The following is a 20,162-nucleotide window of genomic DNA, read 5'->3' as shown; positions in this document are numbered from 1 at the left end:
AGTGCTGAAAAAGAGTGTGGTAACTTTGGGATTTGGCAAGAAGTCCTTAGCAAAACCAGATTGGCCCCGGCAAAACTAGACTCCCCAGACTACCGGGTTTCGCCTTTAACACACACTCACAAACACATATACATACATATATGTAACACTCCCCAAGGAACTTGACAGAGCTTGACCAGTTTTGCAAAGAAGAATGGTCAAATGTTGCCAAATCTAGGTGTGCAAAGTTGTAATGGCTGACAAAGCTCACATGTTTATGAGCTACAATAAATACACACCAGATGTTTACATTTTAATTTACGATTGTGTTATTACAGTATATTTAGTAATTTTAATGTTCTGTCCTGTTTTTTTTACTCTCTGGTAACCCTGTGCACATTGTAATCAAGACAACCTGATAAACCTGCCTTGTCCTCTGTATCCCTTCACATCCAATCACAAAAGGTTTTGTTGCTTAGGAATATGACAGCAAACAGTTAAGTGCCACAGTAATCCTATAGTTTATACTACAGTTAGGTTGTTAAGCATTATCAGCATGTAGTAGCTGATTACACTTAACACTCAATAGCACAGTGATAAAAACCCAGCCTCTGCCTTGAAAGCACAAGCCTGCTAATAGCACAGTACTAACACACCGTCCAGTCAGACAGGGTAAATAAGAGTAGCAGAGGGAGTGATGGCTGCATTGCTGGCATTCCTTAGCCTGCAATGTTTATACACAACAAGTTCTTGGGAAGAAGTCTTGCAATAATGTTGTTCCTCGTAAACAGGATTTTAGTTTCTATGCAGCTTCATAAAAGTCATCACTGTAAATGTGCACAGTAATTTAGCACTGTTCTCTGTGCGTTTACTATGCCAGTTTTTAATTTAAATTTAAATTTTGTATGCACTTTACCATACACTGTACTTAACTATGCTTTACCCGGCTTTATTCCACTTTCCTATGCTTCTACTATAGTAAACGTTTATAGAGGAATTGCACTGCAGAGTGAGTGCAGTTGTCTTGGTTGCTTACATAGTATTGAGTGTGTTATTGTCCCATAGTTGCACCACACTGAACACAACAGGTCACAATGAAGAGACGAGTGGCAGATGGATACTCCTCTGGAATTTTTTTTTTTTTTTTTTTTTAGTCTAGATTTGCTGGTGTTTTGAAAATCAATACAAATTATTCTATGCTCAGATGTTAAACTAACAAGTTATAATCATGTAAAATGTCATCACTTGATATAATCTGTCCTCCAAATTCAGTAATTACTATGCAAAAACACAATATAAACACCTTTTTAATTAATTCTTAACTCTAATATGGAAACAAATTACTGCTGTAATCTTTTAACCCTTTTTCCCCTCAAACATTAAAAAAACAAAGACTCTTGAAGACTCTTTCTGATAAAAAATAATAAGAATCTGTCTGTCATATTTTTGCATACACTGTACATATAGTACTGCAGTCAAGCCTTTTTCATGACATTGTCAGCTCCCAGTTTGTATGTGAAGTCATGTTACTGACATGCTTGTGGGATGTAATGTAGTAGGGTATATGATTTTATTTAAAAATGGGCTCTTCATGTTTTTTATCCCTTATTATATCATCAATCATTCTGTGCTTGTTTGTTCTGGATTTAGAGAAAAAGTAGCCCCCTAGAACCACTCAGAATTATTGCAAACTCCATGGAATAGTAAATGGAACATGCAAGTAAAACAACATAACTTACTCTTTACCTCCCAAGTATTGACTTGATTTTAATAGATCAACTTGAAAAACCTAGAGTACGTTTGCCCAGCACTAATATTTTTTCCTCCAGTGTTTTCTCTGTCACAAATACATAAGTCATTCAGTACAGTACAATGCAGAATCTACAAACACAGGAGGAATCTATTCTATTGTACACAGCAGTGCACAATAGTACACAATCCAGCAGCAGGTTATTGTTCCTGGTTGATTCAGCTAATCAGGATGGGGATGAATAGGTTCTCACATCTGCTGTCTTGTCAGGAACAGCAGCCCCATAAACAAATAGGTTTGGAATTGAATGTTTTTGATTTAATATGTGGTTTACTCTTGATGCCCAAACAGCTTGGAAGCAGCACATTATGATAAATAATTCACCTTTGACAGCAGACCTACATAAAGGCACTTGCCTTTGATGCATGGGTTATGTAGCCCACCACCAGAATCTGTGTGGCACATTTATCACATCCCACCGCTCCCTGCTGTGTATCCTTTAGAAAGCTGCGCAAAATGGATTTTCTTTCTTCTCCGAAGAGTAGTTAAAGATGCCATGTAACCTTTCTGAAATAATTGTCTCAAGCTTTTTCTTTTCTTTTCAGTGCTTCATCTTGTTTTGAACTGTAAACCACATAATCAAGCACAACAGTAGGGCAAACCGTGTTTCTTGTGAAGACATTTTCTTGCTGGAAAAGCACATTTTGTTTTTAAGATTTGGACACTATCCACAACTTGTGCTAAATAATGTCTATTGCAATTTTCACCACAATTAGATAAACTCCACTGTAAAGAATCCTACCCACCTGTCTGTTCCATTAGAAATATTGGGGTTTCAAAACAATTTCCAAACATTAGTTACATACCAGAGCCAAGCAAACAACTAAATGGTACACGATAATATTAGCTGAAGTGGTATTAAAGAACCCCGGAGTACAAATATTGGACTACGAATACTTTTTTAAACTAAAATTAGGGGCATTCATTTAGTTTAGTTTAAAGTATATTGAACTTTGAACTATATATATAGCAATACAGAACAGGTTACAAGCCATTTTGCTCATCAAGAGAAGTCATTTGGACGCTCATTATATGTTGTGACACTTTTACTGCAGCCTCTAAACCAAGACTCCTGGTGACAGTGTGTTCACGATGGAACACTCACGGTAATCCTTGCAATGAAAAAGCTTCTGGGTGCAGAATTGAGGACTGCACTGGGAAGTGAATTGATCCTGTGAGGGAATTGAAACTTGAGCTTCATAGAAGACACAAACAACCAAGATAAGCCTGTCAGCCCCCAATTCTCTTCTCATGTAAAATATAAATAAATACTGAAAAGTGACAGCATACATACAAGCCTGCAGGATAAAAAGTTTGAAATATATGCTGCATGATTGCTCATTGTGTGTGGTCAAGAGAAGACATTTCAATAAACTGTATTTCAGCATTGCTCCAAAGATATAAGAAAATAGTTCTTATAACAGACGCCAGGTTAAAGAGTGCCATTGCCCTCAGAAGAGATGTGAAAAGGGCACTTCGCTTCCTCCAAATTGTAGAGTCTTGTTTGGGAACGGATATGAAACAGTGACCCTGACAGCTGGGTGTTGAATTGCAGACACAGTTTCTCCAGCCCACCCGTAGCCGCACTCTCCTTACCTTAGGATACAAAAGCAGCTTCTGGCTCCAGAAGATAATCGGCAGAAGCCAAACCTCTGCTTGCTGTCAATGTCAGTGAGCACAAACGTGAAGTTCTGGCCGACTTGGCTGACCGTTAGGCTAAAAAGAAAAGAAAGAAAAAAAACATTTTTTTTTCTCACCCCCCTGCTTGAATCACATCTTGTCCCGTCTCATCCCCCCCCCATCACTCCACTCTTTAGTCAGTGAACCTGCCACACTTCCTTTTAGCTACTCTACTGCTTTACGGAAATTAGCTTTTCCAAACACGCTGCCACATTGCACTGCTAGCCTCTTAATTCCTTTGTACCTTTGCATGCCTGCTTGTGTTCACTGAATAAGAAGGAAAGAAAAGAAGGACAGACATCTGATAAAATAATCAAAAAAGTTAATTTAGTCAGCCATTAACAACAATTAAAACGATCTTCGGCTGTAAAAATCAATTTAGGATTTGTATTCTGGTTTACCGTTTCCATACATTAATGCATCATACAGAATCCTGCTATTTTCACAGAAACAGGGATATGCAGCTTTTATATACCTCAGGGATTCAAGTTGGATAACCATTCAAGTGAGGGACATTTTCATAAAATGTAATGAAAAATGTAATGTGTTTACTGGCTAGTAAGACCACTTAGTTCAGGTGTTAGTACAAGTTTAAAACACCAACAATTTAAATATAACTACCTGGTTCACTAGTTACCACAAGCATCTGTCACTAAACTGCTGTCACCCTCTTCAACTTGTCATGGCTAATACACACAGAACTGTAAGCAAACTAAGCTACCATTCAGTTGTAACAAATGCTGCTAACGAGTGAACGGCACTAGCAGCAGACAGGCTCCCCGGATCATGCAAGTTCCATAGTTATACTCAGGACCGTTGTAGCGTGTTTTAAATGTAAAACCATGTGAAATAATGGTGTTTCGTTTAGTTTAAAAGCTGCACTGGGTTATTTCAAAAGATATAAAAAAAAGGGTGCTGAAAAAAAAAAAAACTTGATTAAATGAGAAATAATTTAAAATCCTAAAAGTAGTACATATAGTTAACCCTACTTATGAAACAAGCTCACTAACAAGTCAGTATAGTTTTTAACATGTATTCAACAAAAACAATGGGGTTACTAATGTTTCACAGAAATAAGTTATTATTTTCATACAGCATCTACATATCTATCAGGTTGGACCTTGCCATTTTTTAAATATTTATTATTCTGAACTATAAACTGTAAATCATGTATCTGATATCTTATTAGTCTAAAACATTCAGTAAAAGCTGATCTTTAGGTAGCACAAGTCATGAATTGCCAATGCAGTTGCATTGTTAAAACAGGCTACTTAACAGCTGTTCATGCAAGGAATAGTAACTTATTATAAGATGGAAATGACCATGTTGGATAGTGGCGACCATCAGCCATCCATCAACTGAAACTGGCCTGCAACAGGGAGATGCACCCTTTATACATGACAGATCCAGGTCATTGATTTGTATATCAAATGAATCATACCTGAAGGACATCCCAACATATACAAAGCTGTGTTCTACATTGCACAGGTGTTTGTCCTAAACCCATGACCTGGATGACTGGAACCTAGGCAGGAAGGTGCACTGTAGGTTGTAGCCAGGGGCAGCTTATCTCCAGCACTGATGTAGGAAACAATGTTTATAATATCACAGAAATAAATCTTCGTGGAGACCTCAAAGTATGTGCTTTGCTGGTCCAAACAAAAAAGTGTGTTTGTGTATCAAACTTGCAAAGCCTGTGGGTGCTCTCTACTTTTCCTTTGGAAGATAAGCAAAAAGGACATTTTTATATATATATATATATATATATATATATATATATATATATATATATATATATATATATATATATATATTCTATTTTCTCATCTCTGCCTCCTAGCAGCTAAACAGTTAACACCCCCACTGGATTTGAGTACTTGTGCTTTCAACTAAAACAAACTGCTGATTTGTTTATTACCTAAAGAGGGCGCTAGCATTCAGCATCTGTATCAGTTACTGTGGAAGTCTGAATGCAGAGGTGAGTCGCATCCTTCATGTAGTAACTAGCTGTCTGGCAAACTTAAACAAAATTAACTGTTACCTATAAAAGAGTTTTCGCATGATGTATTAACAGAACCAATATAACTAAACAATGAAGAGTCTACTCGATTGTTTTACTTGCTATTCATGTTTGTTATTGTAGCAACAAATACAAGCAAGCAGGATTCAATCCTTTACATTTACACTAAATCTTCAAAACCACTCTTGGGCTTCTCTAGTACAGTAATGAGCTGATTTACATCTCTCTCGCGCTCAGATACTTCAAGGTCTGTAATGCTAAGAAATAAGCTATGGTATCATTATAACACCGCATCAAAGTGAGACTGCAAAAGCACAAGATAAATTACCTGCTTAATGGGTCATATTTTTAACTGTTTCTGTTTTTTCCTTGTTTTGGGATTTTTAAATACGCTGAACATAGTGTATTGTACTGTACTGTCCAGACACAAATAAAACACAAAAGATAATGAAATTAGACATGAATGTAGACGTGGAATTTAATGAATTCATTATTTGTACACCACCCACTCGATATATCGAATGTGTCGGGGTCCAATATAAATCCACTATATATCGAGGGCCGCGATATAGCGAGAGACCCATAGAAAAAAAAATAGGCTAATAACAAATACTGTACAACCACACCCTTGTATAAATCCTCTACGCAGCCTGCTTTTTCTCATTTATCATATAAAAAGCAGCGCATCGTTTTAATTCGTACAGCGGAGGGTAATTGCTTCTCATCAACTTCAGTCTCCAATTAATTTCACGAGTCTTCCTCTCCTTTCTCAAAATCACAAACCCGCTGCATTGAAAGAATCCATTCACAACAGAGGAGGCATGTTGCTAGGGAGCTGACGTCACTGCTTGTGGCTTTTGTAGCAAGCAAAGATTAATTTGCTTTGTGTTATTGTGCAATATGTGTGTATATGATAACAGTACGACATTAATGCTTTGTTTTTAATTGTTTTGTATATTTTTGTTTGTGATGTGCTGTAAGAAATAAAATAAACAGGAATTCTAAATGCCTATGTATATTGCACCTAAGGCATATGCAGCTGGACAGTAAAAATTGGGAGAAATTCCAGGACCGCGATATCTGAATCCGCTGTATAGCAAGGGGTGATATAACGAGGGGTGGGTGTATTCATATATAAACAGACACTGCTAGTCCAAACTAGGACCCTGTTCAGAGAAATTCACTGGTTGTAATCTGTACCATTCTAAAACTGTCTCGTCTTCTAGTCTTTGTTTCATGCTTTTCATAATAAGCAATTGTAATTTCAATATAAAATATAGAGACCGTTTGAAATGTTTGCTTTAGAACAGAATTATGATATTACAGTTTGGCAGCTATCAGCATGGACTTCGTTATGATAGTATGGACTGGATTATAGGTACATTCAGAAGACACACACACACACATAAATAAATACTTTATATAATTATGTAAATACACATACATCAGAGAACTGCATCAAAAACATATTCATTATGTTCAGTCTCTAATTAACAGTATCAACAATAAAACACAGAGGAAAGGCTGAACAAGAAATACACCCGTTTTACTGTGTGGAACTCCACATACAATACACGGAGTAATCATTTGTCACAAAGACCAGTAAAGCACATTGGGGAAATTCTCCACGATACCATATTCAGTTTTATAGCACCCAATGGCACTGGAACAGTTTTTAAAGTGGGGGTGCTGAAAGACATTGAACAAAACTGTAACCCCTGTATATGATGGAAGCCATGCAAAGCCAAGGGGTGCTACCGCACCCCCAGCACCCCTAGTTCCAGCGTCCTTGATAGCACCACTTCTTTCCTGAAAAAATAAAGCGCATCATGAAGTTACAAAACGTGAAATAATTTAAGCACTTAATGTAAGACCTCTCCGGCATTCTTGAGTTGTCCAAACTGTATTTTAACTGACTGATATTAACCACAGTTCTAATCACATTGATAATAACCAAGTGATGCTATCAGAAGCTCTTGTGCTGTTCCGTTATATTTAGGAGAATGTGGAGATAATAGCAAGCCAGGGAGGAATAGAATTCTTTTGCTGTTTCTAATGGGGAAGAGGCATTTTCAGACTCTAAACAGAACAGCACTCTCAGTAAATCAGTATCTATATTTTTTCGACTGTTTCTTCAAACAGTATTTGTAAAATAAATCTTTCTATTTATATGACATTTACATTGATTTAAATGAATACGCAGACCCCAGTCTAACCAGATAAAAACCAGACTTCACACACACACACATCAAAAGCACACAATAAAAACACATAGCACTGCACGGAATGGTAAACAGTCCCATAAACAATGTGACAGGACTTGCAGTATTACAGGACAAGAGAAACAGAGACGAAAGCCCTAATATAAATCTCAATTAATATTTTCATTACCAGTGAATCATGTACCCACCACTGTTCTGCCTCATTACTTAGAAGTGCAAGAAGCTTCATTTTCTTCAGTTACTTACCTTTTTTCTGCAATGGCTTTTATTGCAATTACTTGAATATAGTGTTTTTCAGTTTCTGTGTTAAAATGCCTTGACTGAGTTCAGGAGCTGATCTTCAATTCTAGTTGCCTGCCACAGACATGTGTAAAATTATGTTAATAAAAAAAGCAGCGCTAGCAAAACAAAAGGGAACTTCATCCAAGTGCAAATTACAAGATGGGTCTTGCTGTTATAATGACATCTGGGTTCATCTAGCCTCTGTTACATACATCTCTGACAGGCAAGCAGAACTGAAGAGCAGCCCTAAACACTGGTGAAATCACCACTACACAGCAACATAATAGTACACACAGCATTCGAGTAAATGCGATTTGAACAACTCTGAATGACTGCAAACATCATAAAACCATAAGAGGACATTAAAAAAATAAATAATGAAGAAGAAGAAAATGAAATAGGAAACATCTTGCAAACTCTGGTTGAGATACACAGTATAATAATCTTGCAAATGCAGGCTGAGATGTACAGTATAATGAGAATACATGTGCTACACAGTGGACTACACAGTGTATCCATAGAAAGATTTCGGCAACAGAAAAACCTGAACTAAGTTTTATACTACATGTTAAAATAAAATTGTTTCATTTCTACATCAAACTGCAAAATATCACAAATACATTCATAGTATGTGAGGCATTTCCAACTGAATACAAAACACACTCGATCTGTAGCGTACTAAACAGTGACTTTTTACTTTTTTTATAATGGATTTTTTTTTTAAATGTATTGCGTAAAATACATGAAGGTTCAATTTACTACTTATCAACAACAATTGAGATTACTCTACAAATTTCGTCGTCGTTCATTATCTACAGTACTGTCTGACATTTTCTTGCAATTATTTTGTTGATGTTTGAAAGATCAATTCACACGGAACTAAGCTCTCCAGGTCCCTTCACAGTTAATGAAACAAAGATGTAAAAAGCACATGGAGTATACCTGAGGACAGAACAAGGCTCCACGTTCTGAAGAGGACCTAGAGCTGTTAGGGAAGAAAAGGCCTTTCATCTAAGACCGACTGGGACATCGAGTCCGTTTTAATTTCCTGAGATTCCTAAACAAACAGTACTTCATTTTACTGTTCTGCAACATAACAAGTAAACAATTTTACCACACTTAAATGGGGCTACCAAACAGTATGTCTGCAAAAACGTACTCGTCTTTTGTCACATTCTTATTTTTTCCATGTGTATCAAATCCTATGTAGGCCTACTTGAGAAAATGTTGCCATTTCAATTTTTCCTACCTGGCATCCTATAAACAACTTCAGACTGTACTGTGTTGTTAAGCATTATGAGACATATTAAAATATTTTTTGATATATTAATATCAAATTTAAAAGATAATAAAAAGATATTGCTTAAAGATGGTGCTCAAATTCAGAAATGGACGCAAAGTAGAAATAATTACATTAACATTAGATGAACTGCACAAGTGGGCCTACAGAACACTTGGGCAAAGTAAGAATCTGGCAATAGAGAAGTTCATGTCTGCAAATATAATCCATTTGATGGTTTCATTAAAGGTGAAACAACTTCCAGAGTATGTTTTTGAACGTGAAAGCAAAATTCCCATCTTGTCCCTTGACTAACATTTTTTGGGGTTATTACTTAGGAGGGCACCTATATACAATATATATTGGCCAGCTACCACTTTATACATGGGGCACATATGTAGACCTCCCTATTAGGATGTTTCTTTAAATATTGTGAAATAGTAGGCAATTACATAAGTAGTGATGCAAATGCAAACAGATTGGTTTATTGTTTGGACAGCCAGCCTGGCATTACAAGCTCACCCCACACTATGTATAGATGCACACTTTTTACTGTAAATGAATCTTTTCAATCCACTGTCTTGCTTCTTATTCGCACAAGCAGCTTTATCACTGAACTCTCCATTATTTTGAAGATTTGCTGTTTACAGTTTTATTTGGGATAGGCAGATATTTTAAATATAACTCTGTATGTGAAAAGCTGGTGCTGCTTTCTGTTACCCTGTCTCTTCAAGTTGGACATTTATCTACAGCATTTGCTTCTGAAACATTTGCATATCCTAGATTTAAAACAAACTAATAACCAACGCTTCCCTGCACAATACGAGTAATAGTGCTGATTATAAGAGGAGGGGGAATGGATGGTAAAGCACTGGTTAGCACTCTTTCAAGTAGGAACACCATTTGTTTTCTACAATAGCTTCTTTTCATATACAAAGGGACCCAGCTTGTTAGTTACACTGCTTTCTCTTTATCTATCCGACACAGTGCCTGCAAGGTGTTTGTGAAAATGTCTTCAGAAATTCCTGCTCTACTGCATTGTGTTTCTATCACTGCTACATGCCAATTGCATTGAAAAGGTATAAAAAGACACCAGGATACATTTGAGTAAGCTCCAGGGAAACCAAACCAGTTCTTTAGTGATTTGTTTGGAATACCGGTCACAATCTGTACCATATTCAAAATGCCTTTTTTGTAATTTTTCTAAACATATATTTAATTAAAACCAGGAATAAGACCCAACACAGAGGGCATTACCAGACATCATAGACCGTTTGAATAATTTATCCTGGTGATGCCTTATTGCTTTTACACTTCAATGTTACAGCATAATTAAATTATCATTTTTACTTATTTTAAAGCATTTTATTTTCAGCATTTTTAAAACATGGCATGTTTGCCACTGTATTACTGATTACATTTCTTCTTAACGACCTGCAAGTATACCAGATATTTGTATCACTTACATTGGTTGGACCTGGTCTGCTTCATGGATAAAGACAGAAAGCTGGTTCTTCAGACATTTCATTCTATCTTTCTCCAGTGACTTGATGGGGCCCTCATACATTTACATTTTGATATATAAAAGGACTCCTATACATTGAATTGCAGTACAGGGGCACTGGGGCAGCTGCTCAGTTGGTGCCTTCCACTTTCAACAGGCAGTTTACAGTGAGAGATGTGTGTGTGTTTAGAGGCACGTATTGAATCAACAAGTCAACAATTTTAACAAAACAATACAACACACGTTCACTTTATTTGAATTGTCATGTTATTTTAATCATTTACATTCTATATATATATATATATATATATATATATATATAAAACTCAAGGTTCACGTACACAGTAAATCCAAGATGGTTAAATATTTTGATTTTGGCACATTAAAAGACTTTAACGGCTTTTTGTTTCAGCTATCTAAGTTAGGTTCAAACTGATTGATAGTCAGTTTTGATTTTTTTTCTGTTTAAATCAATCTGTTTTTCCACCCTGCTAATAGTAGCAGTGTGTTTTTCAGCTTGTCTGACAGTACTCTCCTCTCTGTACTACAGCGTCAGCAGACATCTCCGAGGCGCTTGTAGCATTTTCATTTATCCATTCTTCAACTGACATGTTACTAAAAAGGGTTCCATTCACTTTAAAATGACATTTTGTTAAAAATAAAACTGGCGGAGTGATATAATGTGGTATATGTATAAGGTGATATAAGATAATGTGTTTGTGATGTGGTTACAAACGTTCTAAGGGCATATACTAGGGAGCATTTAAGGTGTACAGTTGCTGTCACTGCTTTTTATTAGGACCTAAAGGTTCGGATTAGCGAGAATTTTTTGTACACTTACAAAAATGTTTGTTTGTTTTTTCCTTCTGAAGAAAGAGACTATAGAAAATGCATAGTGAATCTGTTCCTTTGTTTAGCAGTAGGTACTGAAAAGGGGAGTAGTTTCATCAAAATACAAATAACCATTTAAACCTTTTTAACATTTGAAACATCCATTCTCTGTTGAGACACAATGGCATGGTATAAAACACTGGTTGCTAGGTTAAATCACACCGCTCTTTGTCATGCCAAGGCGTTTAAGCTACAGCTTTTGCCAGCAAAGACTGTTTTTGTAGTATAACGTTCCATTTATCCTAGTTTATTCCTTGTAGATTTAACTTTTTATATATATAGTAGTTTCAGACTATTTACTTAAAGTACAAGAAAACAACCGCATACAAACTGCACAGGTACAAAAGACCCGGGTAACATTTTTGGTGGCATATTTTAATGTAAAAGACTACAGTAGAATAAGAATTGTATTATAATATAATTTTTTAAATGACACATTATGTAAATGACAGGCTAAAAAGAAGAGAATGTACACCAAACCCCAAAAAATAATAAGAATGAAAAATGACAACATACAGTAATATTTAAAATGTTACAAAACAAAGGCACTGGGAGTGAATCTTCTCTCTAAAAATCATATCAGTATCTATGATGAGTAATTCAAAGTAGACATTGACTACTTTGTCAAAGGCATTGGTACCTAGAATGCAGAACGCTATCAGGTATGTATGAACGCCTTCTGAATTAGGACAGGGGTTTAAAACGTTTAATAAGAGTGTAGTCAGAAAGTGTGTCATTCAATTCATCAAGTTTCTTTCAGGTGTTAATTTAGGACTGCTGGGTTGTACAGTTATAGGTGGCTTTGCAGCTCTGTCAATATGAAGTTTGAGATTAAATCTATAATCAAAATAAGTAAGCATGAAGATAGCTCTCGTAATACAGGTAAGAGTGCAGAGTCCAGGGAGAGCCTCCTACCTTACACTTCATCATCACACCATTAGAACACTATTCTATCTGCATTTGCTAAATGTTGTTTTTCTTCACCCCCCAAAATTCCCATTAGGTTTAGCTGTAAATGATTGCTCTGACCTGATTAGCTTTGAAATGTTGGGATCATTATCTTCTAAAGGCTTTTAAATACACAGTCCATGTTCTCCTGAGTGTCATCCCTCATTTTAAACACTGCCTATGTCTGAAGCTGCATTATATATTACAATAAGTCAAGTTTTGTTGAAAATTCTAAGGTGCAATTACCAACCAGACAGGTCATAATTCGCAATAACCAATGCATTGAGAACACTTTACTGAGAAGTAAGCAAGAAGTAAACACATTTGTCTTCAGAAGTGTCTCCAAATGCAGCTGAAAACATGCCTGTGCTGGTAATGTAGTACTGCATACATGAAAACATGCCTGTGCCGGCAATGTAGTACTGCATGTGTGAGGCTCCCAATAGGGCACAGGACGATTAACCGATCAATGAATGATTAATTCAGAATAATGACCAATAATCTTTTTTTTTTTATTTTTAATAATTAATTTTATACACTTTCCAATTTTCTACAAATTTTGGAATGTCCAATTCTAACTCAACCTGGCTCACTGCTGAAACCCCCGAACTAACTCAGCAGAGACGAAGACGAGCACCCACACCCTCCAGGCGGGGTGCCTTTACCGCTCAGAAGCCCAATAATCGATTCATTGATTAAATGCTGTATGATGTCATTTCAACTAGCAATAACATTTTGCACAACAGCATGTTAACAGATTTAAAATATGTAATATTTCTCAATATCCAGCACACCTATTGGTACTAGTCTGTAGAAAAATACTTCAAGTTGAAACATTTGTTTCTGTAGTTTTACCCATCTAGCCCTGACGCTAAGCTTTACGTTTTATACAATGACTAACAGGATTACACACACACACACTTTTTTATTTTCATTTTAATATTTCCGGCTTTCAAGAAGGCCCAGAAAGGGGAGAGTGCAACTTTAGCCCCCACTCAAGTGCTTTAAAACTGTTTTAAAGAGACAGAACATTGTATATGGCTTTATGACAGAAACCCTTAAAAAGTTTGAAATGATAACCGTACCTGTCCGCACAGAAGGGGAAGCAAAACCTGGTCAAAGTCTGTAGAACTTCCTGTGGAAAGAAAAGAGAAATCATTTATATATCTAACGGGGCTAATAAATCTCAGTATTAACTGCAACCGCACCATATAACAGGCATGCCCTGAAGAAATGAGACAGACGACAAAGAAGAAAAGGGCTTTTTATCAATTAGAGAGGGGCCCAAAATTTTTTTTTAAAAAAAGAGAAAAAGACTGCCTTGAGCAGTCAATCACTTGAAATAATACATGAGATCAAACTTCATTAAATATGAAAAAATAATCAAGATTTGCACATGGTTGAGCTGCTGGGGCTCTATGGGAAGAGGAGGAAGTAGGGCCTTGCAGTGTTAACAACCCTCCAGGGACACTCTCCAGCCTGACCATATGGATATCGGTGAATAACACCAACCCACAGGAGTCCAGGGCTGGCAGAACCATGGTGACTGCCAGGGTTTCAGCTGTTACCAGGGAACCCAGGGGGCTGAAGGATTAGGGAATCAGGACGGAGAGAATTAGGGACACCAACTATCCCCAACCTAGAACAAAAGCTTGAAGGCTTTACAAACAATTTCTACTTAAAATAAAGGTTCTAGTAAATTGGGGTTTCACTTGCTGTAATGCAATTATTATTCAATAAAATTAATTAAATAACCACTATTATACAGTATGCAAATAAAATCTATACACATGCCAATGTGTTGTTGGTTAAAGGGCTAACAGCTTAATAACTTGATTGTCTGTTAACAGTAATCAAATACATACTGCAAGACTTGTTATTTTAGAAACTGCAGGACACTAAATTCAATCAATTCATTTATTTGAGATTTCAACCCTAAACTCCTAGTTAAACAAATAAAAGAAACACACAATAAAGGTTTGGGGTCATACATAAATGTATACAGTGTTTGACTTGTAACCTGTTTGTCCTGGGACCTCAATGAAAATCGAAGAGTTCCCTGTATATGTAAATAAATACATTAGATATTAATGACTTTCATCCACTGTTGCTGGTGAAAGGATGGACCCCAGAGGTAGAAGATTAGCTGTATTAAAAGGGATCAAGTCCTAAGCACCACCTGCTCCATTTTAGCAACACTTTAAATAATGCTGTTTTTTTTTTTTTTTTTTTTAATGGTTTTGGGGGAAAAAAGGGGGTTTAAAATTGATAAGAAACTGCATGAGTGTCAATAAAACTATGTATCAAATGCATGTATTAAGTCAGCACCTGCAGCTGCAGAAGCCCACTGTTAGGAGCTGTCTATCACGTCTGCTGGCTGCTTTATCTGTGTGGTGTCTGCTGTTCACAAAGGCCCCGAGTTTTGGGGCTGGGTGACGAGCAGCTAATTAATTTTTTGAACCCCACAGACAATCTTCAAGCTGAGGCATTATTGCCTTAAGCAAATCTGAACTTGTGTGCTAAATTAAAGATCAGTTTACATGTGTAGCTCTTCCATGACCAATAATAATGAATTATCAATGCTAGCTGAATTGATGCTTTTCACTTCATTTATTTTTAAACAAGTTCCACAGTATGAGAAGCAAGACCCCCGATCTGATGACTTGCTCGATGGAGCACAATGGGTTTTGACAGCATCGAGCCACTGTTTCTGTTGTGTGAAATGTATACGCATGCATTTCACTGTGTTTAAGAGGATGTACATACCTAACACAATGAATGAAAAGTATACCCATCAAACCATAGCCAGGGTAGTTTTTGTTTGGCTTTTGCTGCATACATCTGCCCCCAAAAGAGGCACCACTCTCCCACAGTGAAATCATTCAGAATGAAATAAAAGGATTTAGCCTGCCAAGCCAATCCCCAAATCTCCCTAGTCACACTTTTATAGAGGTTTCAAATGAAACAAGTGTCTAAATTTGCTTTTAAAGTGATGCGCCGAATCATCTATATTCCACCGCAAAGGGCTCTGTGCAGTGGGAGTGTTGTGCTCTGTTCTTTTTAAGACTGTTAATAACATGCTATATAAAAAGACTTCATCTGGGTTTTGCACCTAGCCTATAATGGTACACATGTTTTAAACTACTTATCTCGTGAAGTACAAAGTCCAAAGGACAACCCATGGATTTGATCAGTATCTGATCTTAACCCTTTCAATACTGGTGTTGCCTTTTAAATACATATCCAGGTCTTTACATCATTGTTAGTGATAGAAAAGCTGGAAATGGTACGTAACTAGAAAGAACCGATGTCAGCACACCTTTGAGTGCTTAAACTAAAAAGGCTGTGTTGGTTCGTTACTTGTTTAGTTGGATTAACAGTTTTATTTTACTTTGGTGTAAAGGGCTTGATGAAATCGAGCCAATAGTTCTTCACTCAAACGCTAGGGTCTAAATGCCCTTTAACTACTTCCAGCTGGAGTGATTCCTAAACCCACTTAATACCATCACTGCAAACAGTAAATCAGGGATAAACATTACAGGGTGGCAGTATCAGGATACGCCACGGTTTGTATAATTCAAATAGAAGCAGAAGCCACATTGACTATGCCCTGAAGCAGCTTTTTAAACTGAGGAATGAGTTACAAATCATATCACTGCACACAGAAGCAACAAGTCTGAATTCTGGAACACTTTGCTTTGTGTCCAGGCGCTCATTTTCTATGTGTAATAAAACAATCATTGTATTATTTTGTGTTTCATACAAAAAAAAAAACCCCACAAAGCATTTAGATCAGTTTATAATGATTTGAGGTGATTTTTCAAATCAAAAATAAAATAAAGCTGGATATTCATGACAAACTTTCCTAAACAGATGTCAAGGAGGCAGCAGCAGTGTAGAATATAAAACATCAGAAACGAGTATCAAAAATGTATATTAACAAAGCATGCTTTAAATAAGTTATGAGGTAATACTTGGTGAATAGAACTCTATCACATAGATCACTTTTGCATTATCAATTCCATGTTATGATGTTTGGTTTTTAGAAGCATCAGTCACACAATTTCTGAACAACATGGCAGCTTTTTGCCTTTTCAACTGCGTCATTAATTCCTTTCTGTGAGGCTATGATTGTGGCGATGACTATGGCACTTGGGAGCCCCAGCACTGTGTGTAACCATGAGGTACACAGCAGAATGAAAGGTATTTTAATAGGATTTCATGTAGAGGGCAGCAACGGTATTCTTGTGCTATCATAGGTGGTCGTAATTAAGGGATGGAAATAGCATTAGCCCATTATGTGAGCAACAGCTGAAGATTTAGGTAGGAGTGTATCACACGGAACCAGCTGAAAATAAAAACGGAGGCATCGGGCCTATAAAAAGAAACAATAAACAGTTGTACTTAAGCCACCCCCCATATTACACCACATTTTACAGATGATTAAGAGGGTGCTTTTTAATTGAACCAGGGGTCTTTTAAGGGCTGTGACAACTTACTTGATATACCTTCACCCGCCTGTAATGAGCTGACAGCTCATCTATAGAAGAAAGTCACTACAGCTAAAGTGCAGGGCATGAACCTCAATCCACTGGAGACGAGGCCCAGCCCTGTCATCGCTAGCTCCAGGACACACACCACCTGGTACCAGGCCCCTGAGCTCCCAGCTCCTCTCATAATCAAACACCACTGACATTATACACCTTGCACAGGCTGTCTATAATCCTTTCTGATCAATAGTCCCAACACTGAACGTATTGATGGTTACACACAGCTCATTGATTACACTGGACTACCATGGCAAAGTTTTTCAAAATAATTGGGCTCAGGGCCCAGATAAACGACAAATGCTTTGAAATTACAAGCTGTTTTTTCTTGCATCAGGGGATTTATTTACAGCGTCAACAAAAAGATGAAGTCCCTCAATGGAAACTTGAGAGACAAAGCTCAAAGACTACTCTTTAAAGAATCGTGGAACATTTTCTTATTATTGTTAGATAACAGATTATTACATTAGTCCACATCGCAACAATGCTGGAACAAATATGGTATTTTCTAATGTCCTTCAAAAATAAAAAGTGATAATATTCTTTAATTCTGAACTAGCTGAAAAAAAAAAAAGTGTTCCATATCAGAGCTTAAAAAAACAAAAAAACACAAGTTAAATAAACCCAATGATCATCAAATTACCTTTTAAACAGAGAGAAACAATTATTTAGCAGACACTTTTATCCAAAATGACTTTTACAGAAATTAAAATATAAAAGTATATAAGTTACAGGCAATACAAAATGCAAAACACACATATACAAAATAATGGAAAAAATACAAAAAGATATATAAATAGGAATTTACAAATAAAGGTTGAATAAGTGGGTTTTGAGAAGGCGGCTAAAAGCAGTAAAAGACTTAACAGTCCTGAGGATAACCAGTAGCTGGTTCCACCACAGGAGCACGAGGGAAGAGAAGAAGCGAGAACATGAGGAAAGAGAGTGAAGAGAAGGCATATTAAGTCGGCCAGTAGAGGATGAGTGGAAGGCGAGAGGGAATATAAGAAGACATGAGGGACTGGAGCTAGGAAGGGACAGTATGATGAATAGAGCGATAGGCAAGAGCAAGAGTCTTAAATTGGATGCGAGCAGAGATAGTAGCCAGTGGACAGTGCGAAGCAGAGGGGTAGTGTGAGAGTAGCTGGGTTGGGAGAATACCAGATGAGCAGCATGATTTTGAATAAGATGAAGAGGGCGAATAGCCGAAGCAGGGAGACCAGCGAGGTATGGTACAGTCTCTTATTTATTTCAGCCGTCATTTATGCTTTGGTTTCCTTTGTGTGATACCTCTTGCAAACTAATACATTTCAAACAGTGTTTGAACATTACTAATATCATGAATATGTGTCCCAGGACAGCTTACAGTTTCTGGTGGGGAGATGCTCAGGTTGCTTGCAGAGCTGTGAAGGGAAGCTCTGATGGAGTCTGCTTTGCTTCTTCTAGTTTATCTACTGCTTTAACTGCTATTAGACACTAAAATCACAGATAACTGTACAAATCAAGAAATAAGTCTGAAGGAAGCAGCAATGGAAAACTATGCATTTGTTGAATTGCTTCACTAAGCAAAGTGCACGTCATAGCTGCATAAAACAACACTGTGACAAACTGACAATCCATTATCAAAGACTGTAGTAAAATGGAATGTTAACTACCCATTAATCTGAAGAGCCATTAACTCATTTATGTTTTGGGTTACTTAAACATGAATTAAAATAAATTCAGAAAAGGAGAAATTTTCAAAGAAATGCTGCCATAAGGCACAAGAAAAACTCCCACACGAAAACAGGTGAAAAAATAACAACAAAACTGTCAATAACAGGGGTTGCCCTTAAGCAGTATGAACCCTAATAAAATCCCAGGGCAAAAACAATAAATAACAACCTGACCAACAGAAAGAAAGTACAAAATGACAGAAATGCCTACAGAAAATCTGTTATTGTATTTTCAAATGGTGGCAATGGCAGCCAGAAGGGCATCTCCCTCTTTTTATTCTTTTATGCAGAATCTCAAATCCTTGAACCTTTCTCTTCTTCTAAATCTAATTGCAGCTGAGTTCCTCCACATTCCCACCCCAAGGCCATAAATTCCCTGCCACCAGTCCTTCAAGTACGACAGGGATGCTCCACACAGGGGACAGGGCTCCCAGAAGTCCCTTTCTTTTTACAGCACACAGAGAAACAGCAGATAATGGGCCTGTGCTGAATTGTTTGCACTGCACCGCTCCCACGGGGACTCCCAGCTTCACTGCTATAATAGAAACTGTGTCAGTTCAGCAGCTGACTGTTACTGCATTTGCAAGCTAAACTGCTGATAAAATAAAGAAACCACGCTGGAACATGGCTGGAAAACGCATACTTATTTCTCTTTCAAAAATGGTATATAAAAAAAGATATATGCGCATAAAGAAAGAAAAATGAACATCATTTTTTTTGTCACATAACATAACGTGATATATGCCTATGCACATTACTTGGTAAATGTGTAATATATATATATATATATATATATATATATATATATATATATATATATATATATATATATATATATATATTGGCTGACTTGACTGGGTTCATGCGATTTGAAGAAATGTATTTATTTTATATATCATTTCATGCATTCAACTGTTAAAGACAAATGGATAGCCTGAACTGGATACTGAATATTCTGAACTGATGTAACACAAATGCACATTTGTTTGAGATGTCTTTATGCTTACTTAAATGCAGTTACTGTATCGAATTGAATCCCCAACCCTGTATTTGGCATGTACTCTTGTTTAAATAAAGCTTTTTCTCCCGATATCTTAAGTCTGATTATCCACTTCATCAATATTCATCCATGCATGTGCCAGCTTTTAAGGCCGAAACAAGAAGAATTTTAATCTAACACTTTCAAAGCTCAGATTTCAATTTATGCAAATCTGAAGAGAATTACAAAAAAAAAAAAAAAAAATTTGAAAGAGAGGCAAACATATATATAGCTTTTTGAAATGCA

At 36.7% G+C, this 20,162-nt stretch overlaps 1 protein-coding gene across 7 annotated transcripts in view; it reads right to left on the bottom strand.

Annotated features, from left to right (window-relative positions):
- LOC121303562 (DENN domain-containing protein 1A-like) overlaps positions 1 to 20,162 on the bottom strand; it is a 293,214-nt gene that overhangs the window by 189,253 nt on the left and 83,799 nt on the right. For all 7 annotated transcript variants that reach the window (XM_041234341.1, XM_041234346.1, XM_041234344.1 and 4 more), the window contains 2 exons: positions 13,701 to 13,750; positions 3,386 to 3,505 (listed from right to left, as the gene is read on the bottom strand). In XM_041234341.1, coding sequence (XP_041090275.1) covers positions 3,386 to 3,505; positions 13,701 to 13,750 — 170 coding nt within the window. The remainder of the gene's footprint in view (positions 1 to 3,385; positions 3,506 to 13,700; positions 13,751 to 20,162) is intronic.

The sequence above is a fragment of the Polyodon spathula genome, chromosome 33, assembly GCF_017654505.1.
Source record: "Polyodon spathula isolate WHYD16114869_AA chromosome 33, ASM1765450v1, whole genome shotgun sequence".
Taxonomy (NCBI): domain Eukaryota; kingdom Metazoa; phylum Chordata; class Actinopteri; order Acipenseriformes; family Polyodontidae; genus Polyodon; species Polyodon spathula.
Note: the sequence above shows the minus strand (reverse complement) of the source record. Positions and strands in the feature narration are given on the sequence as shown.